The sequence below is a fragment of the Drosophila erecta genome, unplaced genomic scaffold (assembly GCF_003286155.1).
Source record: "Drosophila erecta strain 14021-0224.00,06,07 unplaced genomic scaffold, DereRS2 tig00000000-arrow-pilon, whole genome shotgun sequence".
Lineage (NCBI taxonomy): Eukaryota > Metazoa > Arthropoda > Insecta > Diptera > Drosophilidae > Drosophila > Drosophila erecta.
The window spans coordinates 20,426,955-20,448,265 of NW_020825194.1; the positions used below are offsets into that span (position 1 = coordinate 20,426,955).

General features: G+C 49.1%; 1 protein-coding gene across 6 annotated transcripts in view; it reads right to left on the reverse strand.

The window, feature by feature from the left end:
* Positions 1-385: 385 nt before the first annotated feature.
* The window catches only part of LOC6552121 (trithorax group protein osa), a 29,077-nt gene continuing 8,151 nt past the window's right edge, over positions 386-21,311 (reverse strand). For 3 of the 6 annotated variants that reach the window (XM_026975721.1, XM_015154227.2, XM_026975722.1), the window contains exons 3-16: positions 19,269-19,562; positions 18,980-19,198; positions 10,787-10,943; positions 10,330-10,722; positions 9,454-10,194; positions 9,207-9,388; positions 8,882-9,142; positions 7,650-7,865; positions 7,209-7,437; positions 6,063-6,536; positions 5,388-5,547; positions 4,981-5,179; positions 4,784-4,865; positions 386-4,719 (exon numbers count right to left, since the gene is read on the reverse strand). In XM_026975721.1, the coding sequence (XP_026831522.1) occupies positions 1,082-4,719; positions 4,784-4,865; positions 4,981-5,179; positions 5,388-5,547; positions 6,063-6,536; positions 7,209-7,437; positions 7,650-7,865; positions 8,882-9,142; positions 9,207-9,388; positions 9,454-10,194; positions 10,330-10,722; positions 10,787-10,943; positions 18,980-19,198; positions 19,269-19,562 (7,245 nt within the window). In that variant the 3' untranslated portion in view covers positions 386-1,081. The remainder of the gene's footprint in view (positions 4,720-4,783; positions 4,866-4,980; positions 5,180-5,387; positions 5,548-6,062; positions 6,537-7,208; positions 7,438-7,649; positions 7,866-8,881; positions 9,143-9,206; positions 9,389-9,453; positions 10,195-10,329; positions 10,723-10,786; positions 10,944-18,979; positions 19,199-19,268; positions 19,563-21,311) is intronic. The other 3 variants (XM_026975724.1, XM_026975726.1, XM_026975725.1) reach the window with 3 other exon arrangements.

Below are 21,311 nucleotides of genomic sequence, written 5' to 3' on the forward strand. Positions count from 1 at the left end.
AGTGCTGCCACTTACATGTGCCTGCTAACATTGCGCAAAAACAAAAATACAGTGAAATTTACATAATAGTTAAGTATGTACAATGGTTTTTAGTCGTCTCTAAGGATTAGTCCTTTTGCATCACCCTAGTCCACATTGAATCCAATAAACTGCCTTATGTGGGGTTTGCACACAGTGTGGGTTGGATGCTTTTAAATATTTTCGCGTGTTTTTCGCTGTTCAGTTTGTTCAGTTTATGAGTTCCTATGCTGCACATTGTGGTAATATGTAGGTATTAGTAAGTGGTAGAATTTAAAAACTATCCTCTATGTATTTATATATCAATGTCTAGATGTACGTATGTATGCATTCATCCCTTTTACATACACAATTCATTCTCATGTAATTTAATGTTAATTTATGCATTTATTTATATATATATTTAATATACGATAAACCATAGCGTGCGTATGCATATGTATGTGTTAGTTATTCCTCCTCTCTCGTCCCTTCATTTTTATTAAATTTAGTACAATAAGTATGCTGTGTGCTTGAATTTCGCTCTTAACTTTGTTATCTTCCGCTTGTTATCTTCACGTTTGACTCAATAATAATCCCCGATCCTATATCTCGATCGGTTAGTATCAGTTGTTCTGCTCCGGCTTTCGCCCCGACAGTTTCCTTTTCGTATGATCATAACTTTGCTGCTGCAATTTCTTAATGCTTAGGGTTTAGTTATCATATTTACTATTTTTTAAGATTTGAGTGAAAAAATATACAGTTGTTATTGTATTGACTGTTACAGTGATGGATAGGTGAGCCATTCCATCGCAGATACATTGCAGGCGTTGCACCTGCTGAGTTCCCGTTTACGTATCCGTGGAGTTCGGACACGTGTTCTCGCACATCGTGACTTTCTCCTTGGCGCCATACTTAAGTAAATTTACATCCCCACATTTATGATCCCCTCAGGGATCATCTACTGCTCTTGCACTTCGGAGTTGCTCCTGGGCCCGCTGTTCTTCCATTGAACTCCAGCTTAGTCGACTGCCCCTCGGGGGGTTCGTGGCCAGTAGTAGGACGCTGGCATCATTGTCGTATACTACGCAACGGCTGTCGTTGTTCCTGCATTGGTTGGTGGAGGTGCCGCTGGTTGAGCGACCGCTGCTCCGGCGGACACGCTCGACGATGTGGGCGGACCAACGGAAGCAGCTGCCGCCGCCGCAGCTGCTGCTGCCGCTGCACTGGCATTGCTCAAAGCCGCAGCAGCGGCTGCAGCTGCAGCTACCTTGCTCACCTGCTGCTGATCGCTGGCAATCGCTGCGGCTGTCGTTGATGCTGCTTCTGTTGGTGCTGCTGATGGGGCTGCTACAGTGATCGCCGATTGACTGCTAATTGCACTGCTACTGTGGCTGCTGTTGGTGGTGCTGTTGCTGGTCTGGTTGCTGCTGGCCGTGCCGCAGCTGTTGCTGTTGGTGCTGCTGTTGCTCACGTCGTTGAACGTCGCTGCCGGCGGCAACTGCTGGCTGCTGTTGCTGTTCTCATCGTTTACCACTGCTGTAGTGGCTGCTGGGGCAGGCTTTGCCTCAGCGGAACTCGTTTCCGTCGATGCAGTCTCCGCCTTCACTGTCGCACTTCCTCCTGCACTGGCGGCTTGCTTCTCTGCAGGAGCAGGACGCAGTTGTTGTTGCTGCCGCTGCTGTAGCAGACGGAACTCCACGGAGTGTATAGGTCCTGTTCCTCGCGACACTTGGTAAAGAACTCGCGAAATAATCAGAGCCACCTGTTGATCAAGGATGTGCGACATGACCAGACCAAGCAGGCGCTGTTCTTGTTGCATAAACAGTGACCGGTTGTCCGGATGCTTGGCCAGATGGAGGAGGGTGCCGGCTGCTCTCCGCAGCATGTCCAGGCTGGTGCCCATTGAGTCGGGATTCTCGCGCAGGTAGTTGATTCCGTGCTGGTTCGCCACGCCTAGCGCCGTCTGCTCGGCCTGTTCGATGAAGGCCACCAGGTATGAGATGCACGGAGACTGAAGCGCAACGGTGCGAGCCATGGCGCTGTCAGCAGCGGCAAGGTAGTGCAGCAGATTCACAGAGAACTCTCGCAGCACCTGATCCTCGTTGCGGCACAGATGTCGGGTGAGCACGGCGCACAGCTTTTCCAGTCGCGAGAATGGGGGAGTGGCAATGACGAGGTCCACATTGGCATCCGTCACGCACAGCTTGCACAGCGCCTCGAGTGCCAGTCGTTGTGGCGAGAGCGCAGTGTTGGGTCCGCATGACGGGAACGGATCCTGTCCATGAGCACTCGGACATACGGCCCAGTGCAGCAGGCCGTCGATCAAGGGGCGGGCAATCAGCTCATCGTAGCGCGACAGCTCCAAGTGTCCAGCAATGTTAGCCATGGCAACCAGCATGTTCTCCCGAATGGTAATCAGGTAGTCCCACCACCATTCACGTTCGCCTTGCAGCGAACTGCAAGAGTCACTGAAGTCCGTGTCCTCCTCGCGATCGTAGTTTCGGGTCTTCGGTGTACGCCGCAAGTGCTCGTGGTTCAGGAGCAGCAGTCGACCCAGTACCGCCAAAAATCTGGTAGACTTGGCCAGCACCGTTTCGTTGCCGGGCACAAATGTCAGGTTGCGGAAGATGTTGGAGAGAGCGATGCAGCGCCGCGCTAACGAGTCTTGGCTCTCGTTCACCAGGTGCAGCGACGCCTCATCTCTGGTGTAGCACTCATCCTCAAAGCTGGAGTCACGCCTTCGCTGAAGCACCTGCGCTACATCTTTGGCAGTCGTCCGGGGATCGAAGCTGGCGGGAGTGGAGGAGCAGGGTGCCACACCATTGGTCAGACGTTGCTGTGGTGCTTCGATATCCATATCAATGGGGCGACAGTCGCTGTCCGCCGTACCTTGCTCCTTTTTGACTTCGGCGTTTGGTTGGGCAAATTCCTCACCAGTCAGCTTGGACTTCTTGCCTTCAGTGGGGGCTCCGCTGCTGCTGCTGCCTCCGCTGACCAATCGCCGCTTCTTGTTAAACGTCTGCTCCTCGGTACTATTCACCTCCTGCTTTATTTCTGGCTTTCTGGTCGAGGAAGCCAGCTCCGTTCGCTGTTTTCCCTTCTTGTCAGAGCGGATGTAGCGTGCAAATGGAATGTTAACTATCTCCGACTTGAAGACGTCAATGATGCCGTCTAAGGGATCTGGCTCTGTGAATCCGTACGTCCAGGCATCGCTGCCTACGGGTTCTAGCTGTTCGTACAGGCGGTTGGTGTCTATGTCCCACGCCTTCTGGCGCTCGTCCACAAATATGTCGTTCTCGGCGGGCTGGATGCGCACTGGCACACCCTTCCGCGTGACCATCGTGTAGTTGGGCGTAAAGGAGAGCAGCAGTGAGCGCTCCTCAGGATTGGGCTGTACTCGCACCTGACCCAAATCAATTCCCTCGTCGGCGTCTTCAGAATCGCTGCCGTTGCCGGCTCCATCCTTGCCACTGCGATCCATATTCTCATAATGCCGCCTGCGGTTGTAACTGCTGATGCTGCGTACACATCGCGGCTGCCGTCCGCTGGTCTGCAGCTTTTCGCACATCACAGTGCCGCTGTCCGCGTCGTCATCCGCATCTTCCGCCAGCAGAGCGGACTGCTCCTCGTTTTCCCGTTCGTCGAACATCTCGGCGAGATTCTTTTGAAAGTGTTCCAGCAGCAGAGTCAACAGGCCGGGCAGGTTTGAAATGCCAAAGAACTGGACCGTAGAATCATCGAACAATAGCACATTAAGCACATCTAGTGCCCAGGTGCACTCGGTCAGCAGACCAGATCGCATGGCCATGAATATACGCCATGGATCCACCGGGCATACGTCCGCTTTCGTAAGCCGCTTTCTTCGGTACAGCACAGGCGTGGTGGATTCCACGCTGTCATGTGGAAAGATCAGCTCCTTCTTCACCAGCTGCGCTCCACCTCCAGGCATTCCTGGAGGACCGTATCCACCGGGGGCAGTCTGGTTGGGCGGCATCTGGTGCGGATGCTGGTGCTGCGGATGCTGATGGGGATGTGGGTGTTGATGCGGGGGAGGCTGCTGCTGCAAGGGCTGTTGCTGCATGGCCTGTCCCGGCATTGGCGGTGGCTTTTGGGACATCATGCCGCCTGGTGGCCCCTGGCCCACTTGTTGACCCACACCCTGTGATGGTGGTGGTGGCATGGCGTAAGGTGGCTTAACCATTCCACCGGGTCCTACTTGTGGCAGTCCTGGCGACGGAACGCCGCCGTGGGATGCCTGTTGCGGCGGTGGTTGTTGAACTCCTCCTTGTTGTTGCGATTGCTGCTGCTGTGCCGGCATGCCGGGCATCCTATTCTGCTGGCCTGGTCCTGAGGGCGGACGCAGGGGTGAGCCGGGTGGTGCTATTCCTGATTGCGCAGTTTGTCCGGGGTTCATCTGTGCCCACTGCGGCGGCGCCTGAGGCGGCTGCTGCCCAGGAGGTCCTGCCGTCTGCTGATACGGCGGTTGCTGTTGTTGCTGTTGAGGCTGCTGTTGCTGCTGAGGTGGCGGCGGAGGACCCTGCTGAGGCGGATAGCGGTGCTGATCCCATTGAGCCACTCCTGCAGGCTGCTGGATGGGCGGTCCATGTGGTGCGCCTGGCGGAGGCGCTGCACCGCGTGGCGGTGCACCTCCCCAGCTTTGCGGAGAAGGCGATGATGGGTATTGTGGCCGGTACTGCTGGGTCCCACCTTGCCAAGCACCTGGTTAAAAGAGGAAGATAATTATTGGTCATTGCTGTACTAACAATTCTGTTTAGTGACTTACCATAAATTTGAGGCCTAGCATTGTAGCCTGGATAGGGCTGTGAGTCTTTGATAAAATCGGGATGCCTTCGTGGTTGTGGACTCTGTAAATGAAGAATCGCCATTATTTAAGTAATATTCAAAACATGGATGAACTAGTATGTATATTCGTTTGGTTATTCCTTAAGAATTCCGGCCCAGTCGATAGTCCAGACTTACTTGATCTGGTGGTGGTTGATAGTAGTCCTGCTGGGAGGGCCTGCCCGAGGGATAGGCGCTGCTAGGGGGTGCTCCTGGAGCTCCGCCGGCCGGCGGTCCACCCGCAACCGTCTGCGCTGGTGGCTGAGGACCTCCCGGAGGCGGCTGGCTGTAGGGTCGGCTGCCGTAGGGGCCGTACTGATTGGCACCAGTTGGAGGACTGTGCGAGAGTTGGAAAAACATAAAACAGAAATTAGTAATGCCTCTCAGTGATAAATCACAGCTTTCAAGCTCAGTCCAGTGAGATTGGATCGGGCGGCTACAGTACAGAGGCTGTGGAGTGTACGTGGGGGTCTGGATGTGGATGTGATGTCGTTGTGTGTGTTGTGTTTGTGGGATATGAAGTGGGTTAATTGGGGTGCACTCACGCTTCCCCCTCCGGCCCGTAGGGAGGGTACATGTTTCGGTTCTGCGGCGGATATTGTCCTGGACCCTGTCCGAATGGCTGGCCAGGTGGCCCAGTGGCGTTGTACTGATCGCTCGAGCCGTACTGGCCGTAAGCCCCAGGCTGCGATGGATAGGGTGAGCCTGCAAATATTATACATAAACAAGGTATAATGATAAGAACAGTTCCACGAAAACTGGGTATTGCTTGTGTAAGAGAAATATTAAAACGATTACGAAAAGACGGCCATGTGATACATCCGTCTGAAACTAAGGAAGTGGTAATGAAAATTGCATACAAATTTCGAAACAATAACTTAATGTAAAATGAAATACAAGTCAATTAATCAAAGGAAACCCATAGTTGGGGTTGGGCAAATTTGGACTCGTTCTTTGGTACTTAAAATCAAGAAACAATACATAACAAGATACAAAAAGTGGCTGAAAATTCTTTCAATGTTATAATGTAGTAGCTTAGATTAGAAGTGTTAGGTACACAGGCCATGCAATCATTATAAACTAGTTAAAATTAGTCATTAGCCAAAATCAGTATAAATAGAAAGCAACAAAAGACGAACGAAATCGATGGCAGATGAAGGGAAGAATGTGAAAATAGGATAAAGAAAGAGATGAGGGAGCAAAATAAAACATGAGTATACCTGGCGTTCTAGACACAGGCGTTGGGTAGCCGGAGCCACCCGGCGGATAAGGTGCTCCGGCGGCTGGGCGTACATGCTGCTGAGGCGACGGCGGCACCTGACCAGGCCCATGTTGCTGTGGTGCTGGTGGTGGCCCACCGCCCACTGATGGTGGTGGCTGCTGCCCCTGCTGCTGTTGCTGCTGTGGCGGTGGTGGCCCCGGCAGGCCAGGATGCTGGTGCTGTGGATGCTGCTGTTGGTGTTGGCCGGCCGCCTGTTGGACTGCGGTGTGCGGTGAGTGTGGGGGCGGTGGATGTGGTTGCGGGCCACCGCCTACAGCACCAACAGCTCCAGCTCCAGCACCACCGGATGCAGCACCTGGACCTTGACCTGGGCCAGGACCGGTTCCCGAACCCGGGCCACCGGCAGCAATGGGATCCTCGAAGGGATTGCTTACGCTTATATTATCGCCGGCGGCAACAGCGGCGGCGGCGCCTGAGGGGCGGCAAGCGGCGATTTGGATGGTTTAGTTTGGATGAATCGAAATGAATGAGTCAATGAATCACACAAATGAATTGTTTGGTTGTTGTTGTTTTGGTGGTGGAGATACATGGAAGCATCGTTGTTGTGATGGTGGTTGGTGGTGGGTGTGGAGTTATATATTTTAGTAGTGCGCCCACACAAACGTTACAAAAACATAAAAATGAATAAACAAAATACACATATCAAATTAATAATGTTTGATCAACAAAAACATTTCAAATCGTATACCTAATTACACGTATATATGTACAGAAAGTAGGGTATTAGGCGAAATATGTATGAGAATAAGCATATCATCTATCAGAAAACAATTTAGTAATTATCCAAAACAAAAATACCAGAACACAAATTGGTTACAACATAATTAAATTAATAACAGCGTGGCAAGATCGGTAGTATTTATTAACAAAAGTACAAATCGACATAGCTCCGATTTTAGTCGGTTAACACACTAAATGATTTTAAATTGTGAAATCAATATCGTTTGACTTTCACGGGCATAACTTAAAGTAACGAATACTGAGAAGCTAATTGATTTGTACACTCTTTCAAACAAATTGCAATGATCTGAAGCCACTGAATAAACCTTAAATTTATTAAAGATACTGCTAAACTGATTCTTACCGGGGTGAGGAGTTTGCGGGTTGTTTTGGGAGGGCGGACGCTGCATCTGACCCGCGGCCGCATAATCCGGCTGCGGTCCACTTGCTCCCGGGTATGGACTGCCGCCCGGGTAGCCGGGATAGCCGTCGATCGCGGCGTTCGGAGCGGAACCCGGCGGAGCCGGGAACGAGTCTTGTGAGTTCGACGAGCCTGTGGAGTTCGTAGTTCCAGCATCCAAATGGCCACCACCGATTGGTTGCAAATTGTTTGTAGATTGGTTTTTTCGTTGACATTTTGGAGATTGGGCGAGCAGGAAGTGTGAAATAGTTGTAAACGAGATGTTGTGTGGTACGCAAAAACAAAACGAAAAAAACAAATAGAACATTTAAATTAAGCATCGGGTGTTAACGGAAAACGGTGCAGGACTGCAAGCATTCCTTGCACTTTGCATAAACCCTTACCTGGTGAAGGAACCGAAGCAGCCTTGACCGTCTTCTTCTTGCTTCCCGCTTCCACCTGCTGAATGATCGGCAGAGGATCGATGTCACCGCGATCAAAGTGGCACTCGAAGGTCAATAGGTTCTTGGTGTAGTGCTTTCGCAGTGTGTATGCCGCGCTGCTACTCGCCCCGATGCCTAGGAGTCCGGCAATATCCTTCCAGGTCTTGCTCTTGGTCACCTGACGGAACGAGAGAGTCGAGTTGATTTGAATTATGAGCCAATGTTGGGCTTCAAAAGTTCATGACGCAAGTGTCGATCGAAAAAAGAGTATCAAAAGATTGCGAGCACAAACAGATTTTGTGTGGATGCATTTAGCAAGTGATAGGAGCCAACATTCTAAGGTAAACGATAAACTACGTATACAATTTGGTCAAATGGGGTAAGGGTAAGGGAACTACGAAAGATTAAGGAGTAGCACACGCTCGTAACTGAGTTTCCAAATAAAACCAATCAATAAAAATATAAAATGTGTGTCATAATTGAGATTTAGTTTTACTAAGCGAAATTTAAAAAAGCATGAGTTGCAATGAAAAAATAAGCAAAAACAAACAAACTGACAATGTGAGAACATTCCAAAATTTAAAATCTCGATAATTTGAGTGGCTCATAGGCGGATGCTTTTGATGACTATGGAATTCAGGCTTATCAAAACATAAAAACCAAAATCTAATTGGGAATAGTTTAAATGTAATTGATATTGGCAAGATAATGGTAAGAACCTTTTTGAAGTTTTAAAACGAAATCTGAGAACATGCCTGATAAATATAAAAGTATTTGAGATCAAAATAGTTAAAGGTAAGCCCAAGTTGAGCTAAGACTCGGCTTAGAGCATGCAATCTAGGGAAAACCAAGACTGTACAACGAGTGCTTTGGCAATTCCCAAGGGAAGCTAGCCCACGGCAAGCTAAGCTATACCCAGGATGCAGCTAGAATTTGGACACATGGATCGGAGGCTGATGCTGGGTCAAAAGGTTGGTACATAATTAGCTGGGTGGCTTGACTTTATAGTTTTCGTTTTTTACTGTAGCCGAATCACAATATTGATTTTGTTCTATATATGTGGATATTTCTTTGATTTGGATTTGGTTTTGGTTCGTGTTAACTACGTTGGTGGTGTTTTGGTTTGGTTTGGTTGATTTGGTTTTGCTAGTAGTAAATCTAAAAAGAAGTTAGTAAAAGGAGTTACTACGGCACCTTGCATACCTCGACGAATCCGCCACGTTCTTTTACATAAATATATAACCTATATAAATCGAGTGGCTGTTTTGAGATGGTGGGGCAGGCTGTGATCGGAGTGCGCCGCTCTTCCATGAAAGCCCGCAGCTTGTCCAGCCAACCCCTCCGGTCCGGGTTGTCGTCCATTTCGTACAGTTTGCACAACGAGTCCGACTTCTTGGTCGTGGTGATAGTGCTGCGGAACGGCTCCTGCGGCACCGGAACGTGGTTGAACACCTGCTGTATAACAATAAATATGGACAATCACTAATGTGCTTTAGATTTAGGGGCAAGCTCTACTTACAGGGCTACCAGCCGGGCGTGGCCAGTTGGGTGGCGAACTCATGTCGTACTCTTCACCGGGGCCACCGCCTGGGTGCATCACGACTGGATGGGGCGACGTGCTCGGCGGGGCTAAGTGACTTTGGCTATAGGGATCGTTCTTCCGCGACTTTGGTGTGGTGCATTGTGGATCTTCGCCGGATGCTGTACAAAATATTAATAACATTAGTCGGGAATCTTTTAAAGGGGTATATCCAAGTCCAACTCACCTGCTGATGCATTCGAAAGCGTGCTCTGTTGACTGACTTCGTCCATGGGCGTTCCATCCGGCCCGGTGGTGACCACCGCTGTGACCGCATGCATTCCCGCAGCACCCGTAGGTCCCGAGGAGCTTATTCCGTTGTCCTGCGATATATGCTCCGGTCCACCGCTTTCCGGTCCACCACTGGCGCCCTGTCCCTGGCCCTGGGGCTGGCCGCCCTGAAGCATTTGCGATTGCGGCGGCGTGCTAGTGGGTGGACCCATGTTGGTGGGTCCGTGCGGGGGTCCCATGTGGTGGGGTGGCCCCATTGGCATGCCAGGATGCATTCCGGTCGGCCCGTTGCCGTAGCCCTGGGGTCCCTGCGGCGGAGTTGGACTTCCACCATAGCCACCCTTGTGCTGTAAATGCTGCTTTAGATAGTTAAGTGGACGAGGCGATCCACTGCCCTGCGGTGGTGGTGGCCCGCCCACAACTGGAGGGGGCGGTGTGCCCTTGCCCTGCACGTGATTGCCTACCATCGCACCACCGGGAGCTCCGCCGGGCACGGTCTGCTGCGGCGAGGGCGGTACCCACTGGTACGGTGGATATTGGCCGGTGTGGTTGGGCATACCTCGGCCCGGATAGCCACCAGCTTGGGCACCAGAGGGCATGCTGTTGGCACCACCAGCTCCTGCTTGGCTTGTGGGGGGCGGAGGTGGTCCGGTGGCGTAGGCGCCAGGCGGATACTGCGGGCGGGGCGCATAATTCCCTGAAAGCAAGCCAAAGATTAGTTGTTATAGAAAGCAGAATCTTTTCTTGGTCAAAGGAATCATGTCAATGTGGAATTAAACTAAAAATCCAGGAAAAACAGATAAGCTTTCATATAAAAGAACTGCGATATTACCTGGTGGATATTGCTGTGGCTGCTGCGGTGGATATCCCTGAGCCCCGGGACTCTGCCCCGGTCCGCCCATCTTGTAGCCGCCGTGCATGTGCGGTGGCATCGGATAACCTCCTCCAGCCGCACCCTGCGGTGGTGGCGGTGGCGTGGCCATGTTGTTCATGCCCTGGTTGGGCGGCGGTGCCGGTGGTGGCGTCTGCTGCGGCGAATTGCTCGCCGACGAGGCCGAATTCGATGCTTGTTGCTGCTGAGATTGCTGCTGTTGGGGCGGACCTCCTGGCATTCCCGGATGCGGTGGCATCGGCTGCGGACCTCCAGCACCAACCGGCGGCTGTTGCATGGGGCCACCGCTGCTTGATTGGTTGCTCGCCGGACGCGAGATTGGATGGTTTTGAGCTGCAATAGAAACGGGCAATTAGGCATCATTCGGATCGAGAACGAATCAATGCTGAATACTCACCGACAGCCGGGGACATGGAACGCGAACCAGAGGAGCCTGTAGGCGAGGGCGTTGGTCGCATCACCTGTTGGGGATTGGGAGTGCCTGGCGGACCGGAGCCCATGCCACTGTGCGCCCCGCCGCTGGAGCTGTCGTTGCTGTTCTGTCCAATTAGCTCCTGAAAAGGTAAAACACAACCGGAACCAGTTCCGCTATTAGAGTGCATTCAATCAGGTGCAATGGCATCAAATGCCGGCCGGCAGGTGGCATTCTTTGTAGTATTTATTCATTTAAACGAAAGTGATAGCAACTATGAATTAGCCAAGCGGCAACCGCAATTAAGCAACTGCCAACGCACACAGATATGGAACACGAGCATATGACTGAGTATCGGCTTGGGTTGGTAGTCGCAGGCCAGTGTAAACATATTCATGGCAATCAGATGTTTTGGGTGGGTGTTTTTACCCATTCCGATGCCAAATGCTGATGCCAACCGATCCCAGAGGTTGGATGACATCTCCTCCCCGCTCGTCCCGCGACCTTTCCTGACATTGCCTCAGGAATTTGCGACTCCTTCACCGCTCCCACACCCACTCACCCGTGCTCACAATTATTATAACCCGGTCAGGGGGGAGGAATCCGAATTCATAAACGCCAAGCTGCTCGAACAATAACAACTCTTAAAACAGTCTGCAGGCACCAGAAACTCGGTGCGATGCGACACGACTTTAACTTTTTGCCGCCTATAACTTATAAGAAAATCAAGCAAAAGCTCCACACTAACAGCCCCACTCGCACACTCGCATACTAGCACACATGGCAGCTACAACAACAGGCAGCAGCAGACGTGCACATAAAGCTTAAGTCGACAGCAATTCGAAACACTCACACACGGGGCCATGGCAAAAACCCCAGCGGAGAGAGCTCAGTCGGACCAGGGGCGCCCCAAAAAACGGGGTCTTAAGATACCACGAAGGGCAAGCAGTATTGATAAAGTACTACCTATCTATCCACATACTAAATATGTACTATTCATATTTAATATCATGTGAATTATTTGTACGATTAGACTGTTTCTATAGAAAATATTAGTTTATTTTGTATATCTAAGGCCATAATATAAAAGGCTCTCTACGTAGAGTAGTTCCCAAGGTAAGTCTCTCCCCCTAAAATATAATCAGACTAAGCCCCTGACAATCCACAGCGGCAGTAGAAAGAAAAATACAACGAACGAACGAACGAACGAACGAGCGAACGTTGTTCGTTTTGGTATCTGAGAAATTAAGTGAAGTGAAATGAAATGTACGACGACGAACTGACGGCACAAGGCGGCGGCATGGGATGGTATGGTATGGTATGGTGTAGTATGGGATGGCGATGGCGATGGGGTGCGGAGACGTAGCTGAGCGGGGCATAAAAGCTATGTGGAACGAACCGAGCAACCAACCAGCCAACGAGCAAGCGAGCGAGCGACAACGCAAAGGCAAAGGCAAAGGCGACGGACGGCTGCAACTTGAAGCGTTCCAAGGGGCGATTGAGAGGTTGGGATGGCGGGGGTTCTGGCGACGGATGGAGGCTACGACTACCCGGGGATCGGGCAAGTGGCTGTGGTAGTTATGGCGCGCTCGAAGCGAACGAAAGGCAACGGCAACGGCAACGATGACAAAGACGTAGATAAGGAACAGAAACATGCACACACAGATACACACCCATACCGAGGCACGTACACTCTAAATGTTGGAATATAATAAAATGAAATAAGCAACGACGGCAACGGCGGCACTGCCAGGCAAGACCAGGCCATTCGTACGAATTCGAATTCGCATTTTAGCGAGGGGGTTTCTCGAGGGGAGTAGACGGTACGGGTACGGTATACCACTTGAGAAGAGACGACGACGACGACGACGAGAATAGCAAGCAAGCAAGTTGGCAAAAGCAAAGGCAGGCGGGCAGAAGCAAAGCTATAGGCCAGGCCGGATAGAGGGCTTTGTCCAAAGGGGCGCAGTGGGGTTAGATTGTAGGGGGACCGACGGACGGGCACAAACAACAAGCGGCCCACGTTTGTAGTCTGGATCTGTGTGTTTGTGAGCCTGTGGTCGCGTAGAAAAATTACTTGGAAAGAAAAACAAGCGCGTTGCGGATACAACAACAATGAAATCATTTATAACGAAAATATTGCGAGGCAAACACAAATAAAAAATAGATAAAAATATGGGGGAACACACCTACCACACCTCCCTCACCTAACACACCTCTGGCCCCTGGGCCATCAATCGCAATTCAGCAGCTAAATAAAGTTCGGCCAAGATTTGCGCGCCAAAAGTGTTGAGTGTTCGATTTTTGGGCACGATTTCAGAGAAGCGAAATCGCCCTTGGAGCCCACTTGAAAACCGAAAGAGCAAAAAGAAGAGACCCCATCATCTTTCATCTTTCGTTCTCAAGATGCGATGATGATGTAGCAGCATTGGCCACAAGTTCGACTTTTGGCCCTCGAAAGCGCACTTCACCGCATTTTATGCCGTGTCATCTGTGGACGTTCATTTAAATAAAGAATATGCATGCCTACATGTTGGCTGGCTGGTTGGCTAGGTATGTTTATGTCTGGATGTCAGCTGCTGCCGATCCGATGGAACCGCTGGTACCGGCGGTACTGGTGCCTCTGGTGGGACCTTTGTGGCTTATCACCTTAAAACCTTTAGCAGCGAATGTGGCAAGCGAGCATTGCAAAAAAGAAACCAAAAAGACCAAAAACAAGGACTGGCATACATGTGCTTGTTATGCGGCCAGCGAAGAGATAAAAAATAAGAGAATTAAATGCACAAAGGAGCGGCACACACGAAACCGGCGGAAAGGAAAGGGGCAGCTGGGAATTTATAAACACTGCCAGTCGGAGAGAAAAAGTAATAAACTCGGGCATATCATAAAAATTAAAACAAGAGGGACGGGCCAACGCATGCACAACGTACTTTGAAATACCCTAGCTGGAAGGTTTTTGCCATACCAATTAGTAAGTTTCAAGTTATGAGGATGATGCGTTGTAAAGATTATACTCATCATCATCCCAGATTCAAATATCAAGAGAGGTAAACTAGCTATAAACATTCTCCTAGTTGGTACGTTAAAACATGTAATTTTAACCAACTAAACCCTTAGCTAAGAATACCACTCAAGTGTCAAAAATTATAATGCCCCACTGCAAAGGGTAAAAACCTCAAAAACTGAAGCACTGAGAATGTGAAATAAACAACAAATAGTTCACCACATCCCGCATAGTCTCATTCTCAGTCTCGGTCTCAATCCCCGTCTCCATTCCCGCAATCTCCACCCCCTCAAGTGCAATGGTTTTCATTTTGCACAGCTTGTACGCCGGATCGGAGGGGTTTAACCTCAGAGCCAGGGAACGAGATACTATATATAAAGAACACAGCACAGCACAGCACAGCTGAGCGACAGCCAGTCGGACTGTCGCTCATTAGACATCCTCATCCTCCCAGTGTGGGAGAGGGTCTCCGTTTCCATCTGCGTCTGGGTCTGGGTCTGGATCTGTTTCTGATTCTGAATCTGTATCCGATTCTGGGTTCGAGTCCGTTCGGATCCATGCTCATGCAATTTCTGTGTGCGCTTGCTGGAAATTTTATGAGCGAATCGAAAGTTTGTGCAATTGTGTTGAGTGTGCATGGCGCACATTGCACAAGGGAACCCAGACAGTTCCACAAAACGCAGATGAACATACAGTCCAACTTCCCTGTGTTGATCTACAAATCAAATCAAACTGAACGATTGCAAATTCCTGGAATTATGCTTAAGATTTAAATACAAGTAGTTTAGAAAAGTATACTCGTAAAGTTCCCTTCAATTTGACTCATTATTCGTATTGAAACCATAATAAATTTATCAGAAATTATATTTTTAACCAGAAAGCTATGGAAATCACGCATTTAGAAAACTATAGATTTAATCAACCATCTGAAGTCCCTAGGGATTTGTTGGAGTTTTTTGTTCATGATAAATGGTTCGAGTTATAGAAGCTCGACTGTATATAGAGAGCTGATACTCGCACATTCGTATACCAGCAGCAGAAGTCGCTTTGGATCTGCTCGGTTCGCTTGGGTTTGGTTCGCTTCGTATGTTTCGCTCGCTCGTTGGCTGCTTTTGCCAGCGGAGCAGCAGTCAGTCGGTGGCCCCAATCCCGACCCCGCATCTCCCCCTTACCACTTACAATATGGCAAACTAACAGACTCTCAGACTGACTGGCAATCTGACGCAGCAACAGAGCAGCAGAACAACAGCCACTGGCAGCAGTAAAAGCGAAAAAAACGAACAACAACAGCCAACGCTGGCAGTCAACCACTTTGAGAGCTCAGACAAATGTCCCATGAATCGCACACTGGGCTCCAAACGAGAACACACGGCCCAGAGTCGCAGTCAGCGCCGCCAGAGCTGCCAGAACCGGCAACAGCCAGAGCCAGAGCCACAGCCAGGGCAATAGCTATAGCAAAAGCCAGAGCCAGAGCCAGAGCCAGAGCCGGAGCCAAAGCCCCGGACCAGACCAGACCGATCCAATACGACCGACCCTACCCGACTCGACTCGTTCACAACGTTTCGTTTCGTTTCGTTCGTGGTGTGTATCCAAACGAGTGAACTGAAAAACAAGCGCACCATCACACGACTCTCGTATATATATACATTTGTATGCGTTCAAAACGAGGCAGTACACTGAAACATAAGTTGAGAGGCCTTTGCGTGAAATATTAAAAAGAACAATACCCTTTCCATATTGTAATATTATTATCCAGTCGCATTTTATCTCGGTCATTTATAAAAGTCTGAACTTTGGGATAACAGACCAATTTCATATCATAATCTTTTTTAAGAATTGTTTTCTGTGCATCAGCGCCAACTGAAACGAACGTTCTTTTTATTTGGACTTTATTTTTGCTTTTTTACTGGCTGCGCCGCCTGTTAAAATGAAAAACGATGATGATGCCGCCGCCGCCGCTGCTGCCAACAATAACAACAACGACAACGCAGCCGAGTCGCAGGCACAGCAATGAGTGGAGCACTAAAATCCCAGTAACAACGGACGGAGGGAAACCGGCAAAATTGTTCATTGGCAGTTGGAGGCACCATAATGAAGGGGAAGATAGGGGAGGGTGATGGGGGACTCGGTTGCGGAAAGGCCGGGCCATGTGGCTCTGGGGCTTTTGGGCTCGCAATCGCAATAGCAATAGCAATGGCATTCGCATGCCGGTGGTTTGAGTTTGGGCCCAAAGCCCCAACCGTGTGCACTGCACCACAGACAATTTCGGCTGGCATTAAATGAATGCAGCAGTTGTGTGCTGGCTGGCCCGCAAATTTCAGATGCGGATAGGCATACAGATAGTCATGCCAATTGCCCACGGAACAGAGAGAATATGACGCAGAACAGGCGACTTGAAGTAAGTTTCTAAACTAGGACACGTCGATGGGGCTGGCTGTGTGCTCTTGAAAATCAATGGAAATGCCACCAGACACTGGTAGCTTAAATAACACGCTATATGGAAAAGGTGTCCCAACTGCCGCAGAAGCAGAAAACGGCGGCTAAAAGCCATCAGTAGTTAAATATTATTGCTGGCAGTTGGCTTTTGTTCGGCAACACACGGCGAATTTAAAGCGGCTTACAAAATGCAATTCGAAATCGACCAGCTTAAATAAGAGTGGACGGGAAGGGACTTCCCCCGACTTTGGAACTTTGGAGCGGCTTAAAACGAGCGTTGGCTGCGGCTGATTACAGTTTTCGTTCGGTTTCGGCTCGTTTTCAGCTGGTTTCAGTGTTGAATTGGCCAGAAACGCGGATTTAACCTTGCAACACCCAATTAAAACGCAAAGGAAAAACGATTGGTTTGATTTTGTAAAGTGATTTGAGTGCACTGGGTTGAGAAAACTGTTTTACAATTGATATTCGTTCGCTTTTTGGGTGCCAATGGAGCTTTTGGTTATGAAAGTGATGTTGTAACTTGAAGCATTCATTGGCTTGGCTATATGCAAATGGAATGCATTTAAGTATGACGCAGGAATATTTCGTAAGCTAGTATTAAGGTACAGAAATTCCCAAGGATCTAAAGGCACACCGAAGGATAAAAGGATAGTTATTATTATTATATGATTTCACAGAGAGTTCTGTAAGATCTGGAGAGAAGTCTATGACCACCTCAATTATCACTAATGAGATGGATCGATGGCGCCTGAAGAGGACCTGAGTTGATGAGAGTACACATAAAATGTAAACAACCCGCTAAACAACAACAGCAACAAGAACAACACCGACGACGCGAAGGAGATGGAGGTAAAGCAAGAACAAGAACAACAATGACCTTGGCATTGACCCAAATATATGGTAACAGACGCTTTGTGTGTGATCTTGAGTGTAGTCATGCGAGTGTGTTGGTTGCACATACATGCCACATACCAAATATAAAGGGAATGAGGGGGAAAAAACCAAAATACGAAATAAAGAAATGGTATGGGGCACAGGAGGATTGTCGACCGTGCAGAGCACAGTGAGGGGGTATGGGGCTTGGGGGTGGAGCAGGGGCAGCGGCATGGGAATCGCAGGAGGTGGGGTAGCAAGGGCATCCACGACGGCCGCGGACATGCTGAATGAATAAATGGGGTACAAAGCAAACGTACACATCCGCAGGCACATCACATCCACAGCTGCGGCCACTATAATAATACTATGGATACGATACTATGGAAAATGATTCGCAAAATAAAAGTCTGCATGCCAAAGATATGGATAAATCAAACGTCAAAGCAGCAAAAGATTTTTGCAGAACGCCAGTGAAAAGCATCGTGCATATATTCCTTTTAAACTTGTTCCTTTAAATGAATCCAAAAATGCTGATAACACGTGCATATGCGATTTAAACAAACAACAAAACGGGAGGGTGGGGTAACCAGACTGCCAGCGTTGCGAAAAATAATCCAAAAGACAAAGGGGGAAAACGCCGCCGCCATAAGAAATAGTAATCAAAACAAAATAAAAATCATTAAAATTCATAAAAACAAATCAAGACTGTCGTCGACGACAACAAGAAGAAAAAACAACGATAAGGTTAAAAGCAATTTTAAAGTTTAGGTGAAGGGAGGCGGCATATGGATGGGATACGATAGCGGTTCAAGTTCAAGGGGACAGAGGGAGGTGTTTTGGTTAACGCATATACATATATAATTGTATATGTATGAACAGGGAAAATAACATCATGAGCCCACACAAATATTAAGATCTAAAGAGCTTAGGGCGGAGGGCAGGAAAAACAGCCGGAGCAGAGTAATCTCAACCCAAAAATGAGTACTAGTACCCTCGTGTGGGGGAATGAGTGCCGGTATGAGTACGAACTACGAGTGCCATGGCCAGGCATAAACATTTGACCTGAACAACTTTTGTAGACTGGCTGCCTGCCTCTTGTTGGGCTAGGTGGTGCACGAGGGGATGGGGAGACGGTGGGATGGAGGCATTGGGGTACGTTTTCTGGGTGGGGGGAATGGGAATCGCAGGTAAAGAGTGCGACGCCAATGTAGACGTATGTGTGACGTCACGAGTCAAGTTCACGTGCTGTTCACGCAGCACAGTTTATTGACCCACTTTCGATGTGTATTATCTAGAAAAGCTGCCAACACGAGTAGTGTAGTGAATGGGGGACTACTGGGTGGTCCCACGGTCAAACATCCAATGAATGTGCAAATGGGAAATGTGCTTGCCCATATAAAGCTGTTATTGTATCATAACATACTATGGCTGATTGCATTACCGCATTCGATTGGAGCTTACTCATTGTGGTTTCCTCATTAATGGATTCTTTCCTCACAACTTTTACAGAAGAGATAAAAAACCATATGATTATCAATGGTAATATCTATTGTGTTTGCTAAGAAGTCTTTTTTGGTATCTAAAGAGCAACTCAGTCAAGAGCTGAATAGTTCCGGATTCCATTCCGTTTAAACCTCGTTTAAGTTATACAAGTAGGAACACATATTAATGGACTATATTTGGAATTGGCAGTGTTTTTTGTTTTTTAGTAAACTCTACGGTAGGCACGTCATTTATAACTGTCTATATCTGAATGTTTGCTAAGAGTGCCTTAATCATAGTGCCTCAACTTTCTAGATAATCTTACCACCAACAATCTTTCTCTTGGGAGTAAAACAATCAACTCAAATTCAATCGCTTACCTGGTGCGGCGAGGGCGACGCCTGCGATGGTTGTGGCGATGGACTGGGCGCATGGCCCGGACTGCTGCTGGGAGGAGGTCCGCCGGCGCTGACGTGTGGCGGTGGTGGCGGCTGCTGCTGCAGTGGCGGCACGTGGTGCGGTGAGGCGGGCGGCAAGGGATGTCCGGAACCGGGGCTGGGCGAGGACCCACCTGGCCAAGGTCGATTCGGTTCGGGATACTGCGCATGAAGATGGTTGATTGATTAGAGATTGATCTGAAAGAGACGCTGCTATCTTAGGGCTCCTCACCTGGTGCGTCGAGTAGGCAGTTCGATGGTTGGATCCACCCGCCGGCAGACCCGGCGGTGTTGGATAGCGTTGCGGGTACGGCGAATATTGAGATGTTGGCGGTGTGTTCTGCTGCGGCGGCTGCTGTCCGGCACCTGGAGGTGGTCCGCCCGGCACAGGACCGCCGGGCTGCTGACCCGCCTGTTGTTGCTGCTGCTGCTGTTGTTGCTGTTGCTGCTGCGGCGAACTAGGATAGGAACCTGAATTTTGACCGTGAGCTGGCGGATAGGGTGACTGACCCCTGGAAGTGTTTGTCTGTGGATGGAAAATCATTTGGATCGATAAAAGCCAAAAGCAGACTAATAAATATCTAATGAATGTCAAAGTTTAACCCACTACTTGTGAGGGGTCATATATGTAGAGAAATGTACTAAGTTTAAAGATGTTAAATCTTTAAATTCATTGAAAATCCAATTAGCCCTCCACACCTACAACACTTCAGTTCTTTGACTCTCAGCAAGAAATGCTAGTAGTGAGTTTTCTATCGAGCTACGGATATGTCACGTGGGTCCTTAAAGGGTTAAATTGGAGAAGCGATAGAGATGGCACATGAGCTTTTAATTACAGACATCTCGCTCTGTCTCTCTTCAACTCTATTTATACCCTCCCACACTCTCTGCTTTCCCCTGCAATTCATCAATTATTTGCGTTTGGCTTCGCCGATGCTTCGTCTGTGTGCGAGAGCTGCACATTCCATTTTATTGTATATATCATTTTAATCGATATTCCACAACCGATTCCCGTAAATTCGCGCCCAAATACACACCCTCTTGGTCATGTGTGTTTGGCAGCTACAGTGGATGTCCTCGGATTAGGACTCTCTGCATTGGAAGTTTCCAGCAATTAATATTCGATTGTGCAGCTGCAAGGGAAAACTAGACAGTAATTGGAATTGACCCCGACTGCACAAGTGCCCCTAATTATATGGCGCCCACTGTGGCGTGTGTGTACACTGCACATCCATCGCATGCAGGGGTTGGGGTGCAAGGGAGCGACATCGACGCACCCTCGGGTGGGCTGTCACTTGACAGTCACAAATGCGCAGATTAAAAGGAGACAGTTCAGAAAATATGCTGCCAAAGGATCCTAAATGCTAGCAATAAAAAGTTGAAATACACCAATATAACGCCAGAGCACCTACACATTCGTTTTTACAATGCAGGCCGGAATGGTAGTTACACAGTATAACTAAAGCAAGCTCGTTTCAGAACTCACTTTAATTTCAAAAACTGAAGATATTTATAGACACAAATTTTGTCAGAAAACATCTTAAAAATAAAACATCATTAATTTCTCGATATAAATATAGCAAATTAGCCAACAGTTTGGGTGTAATATAAGCAATTTAGATTCCAGAGATATTTAATAAATTTTAGTAACCGTCTTATAATCTTGGCAACATTCCACAGTGCTAGAAACCCAACCTGCGTTGTCCATGTCCTTCCCAATCAGTTCAAATTACGGAGCTCCGTCCTGAAGGAGGACGCATAACTTCTAGCAGGGACGGGGGCAGTCGATTGCCTGCCACTCGTGGCTCCTGCTCCTGGCTCCCTCTGCCACTCCGTGACCCGTCACAGCGCCAGAAGAAGAAATCCACTTGAGTGGAATATAAAGTGAAACTTACGGACGCACATACATGAGGATGTGCATGTGCAAAGGCGACCAGACCAGGCCAGGCCAACGACAAAGTTGCAACAAAACGAGGGAAAAGGAGCTCCGAGACGTAGAGGACACCTCGCTGCGGAACCTGGCTTGTGCGGCAGACAACTGGAGCAGGACGAGCAAAAACCAGGCATGCCATGTGCCATGTGGCGGTGTATGTGCCAAACTCTGTCTGTGTGTGTGGGAAAGAGCTTTGGATGCCATTAATGAAAGGATTTTCAACTTGACGTGGTGCGACAAGGCGGACCAAGTCGCAGCACAGCACAGCACAGCATAGCGACCGTCTGACATGGCAAGTGGAGAGGCGCTTGCCAAGCTCGCACAGACTTACGGTTCGCCCTC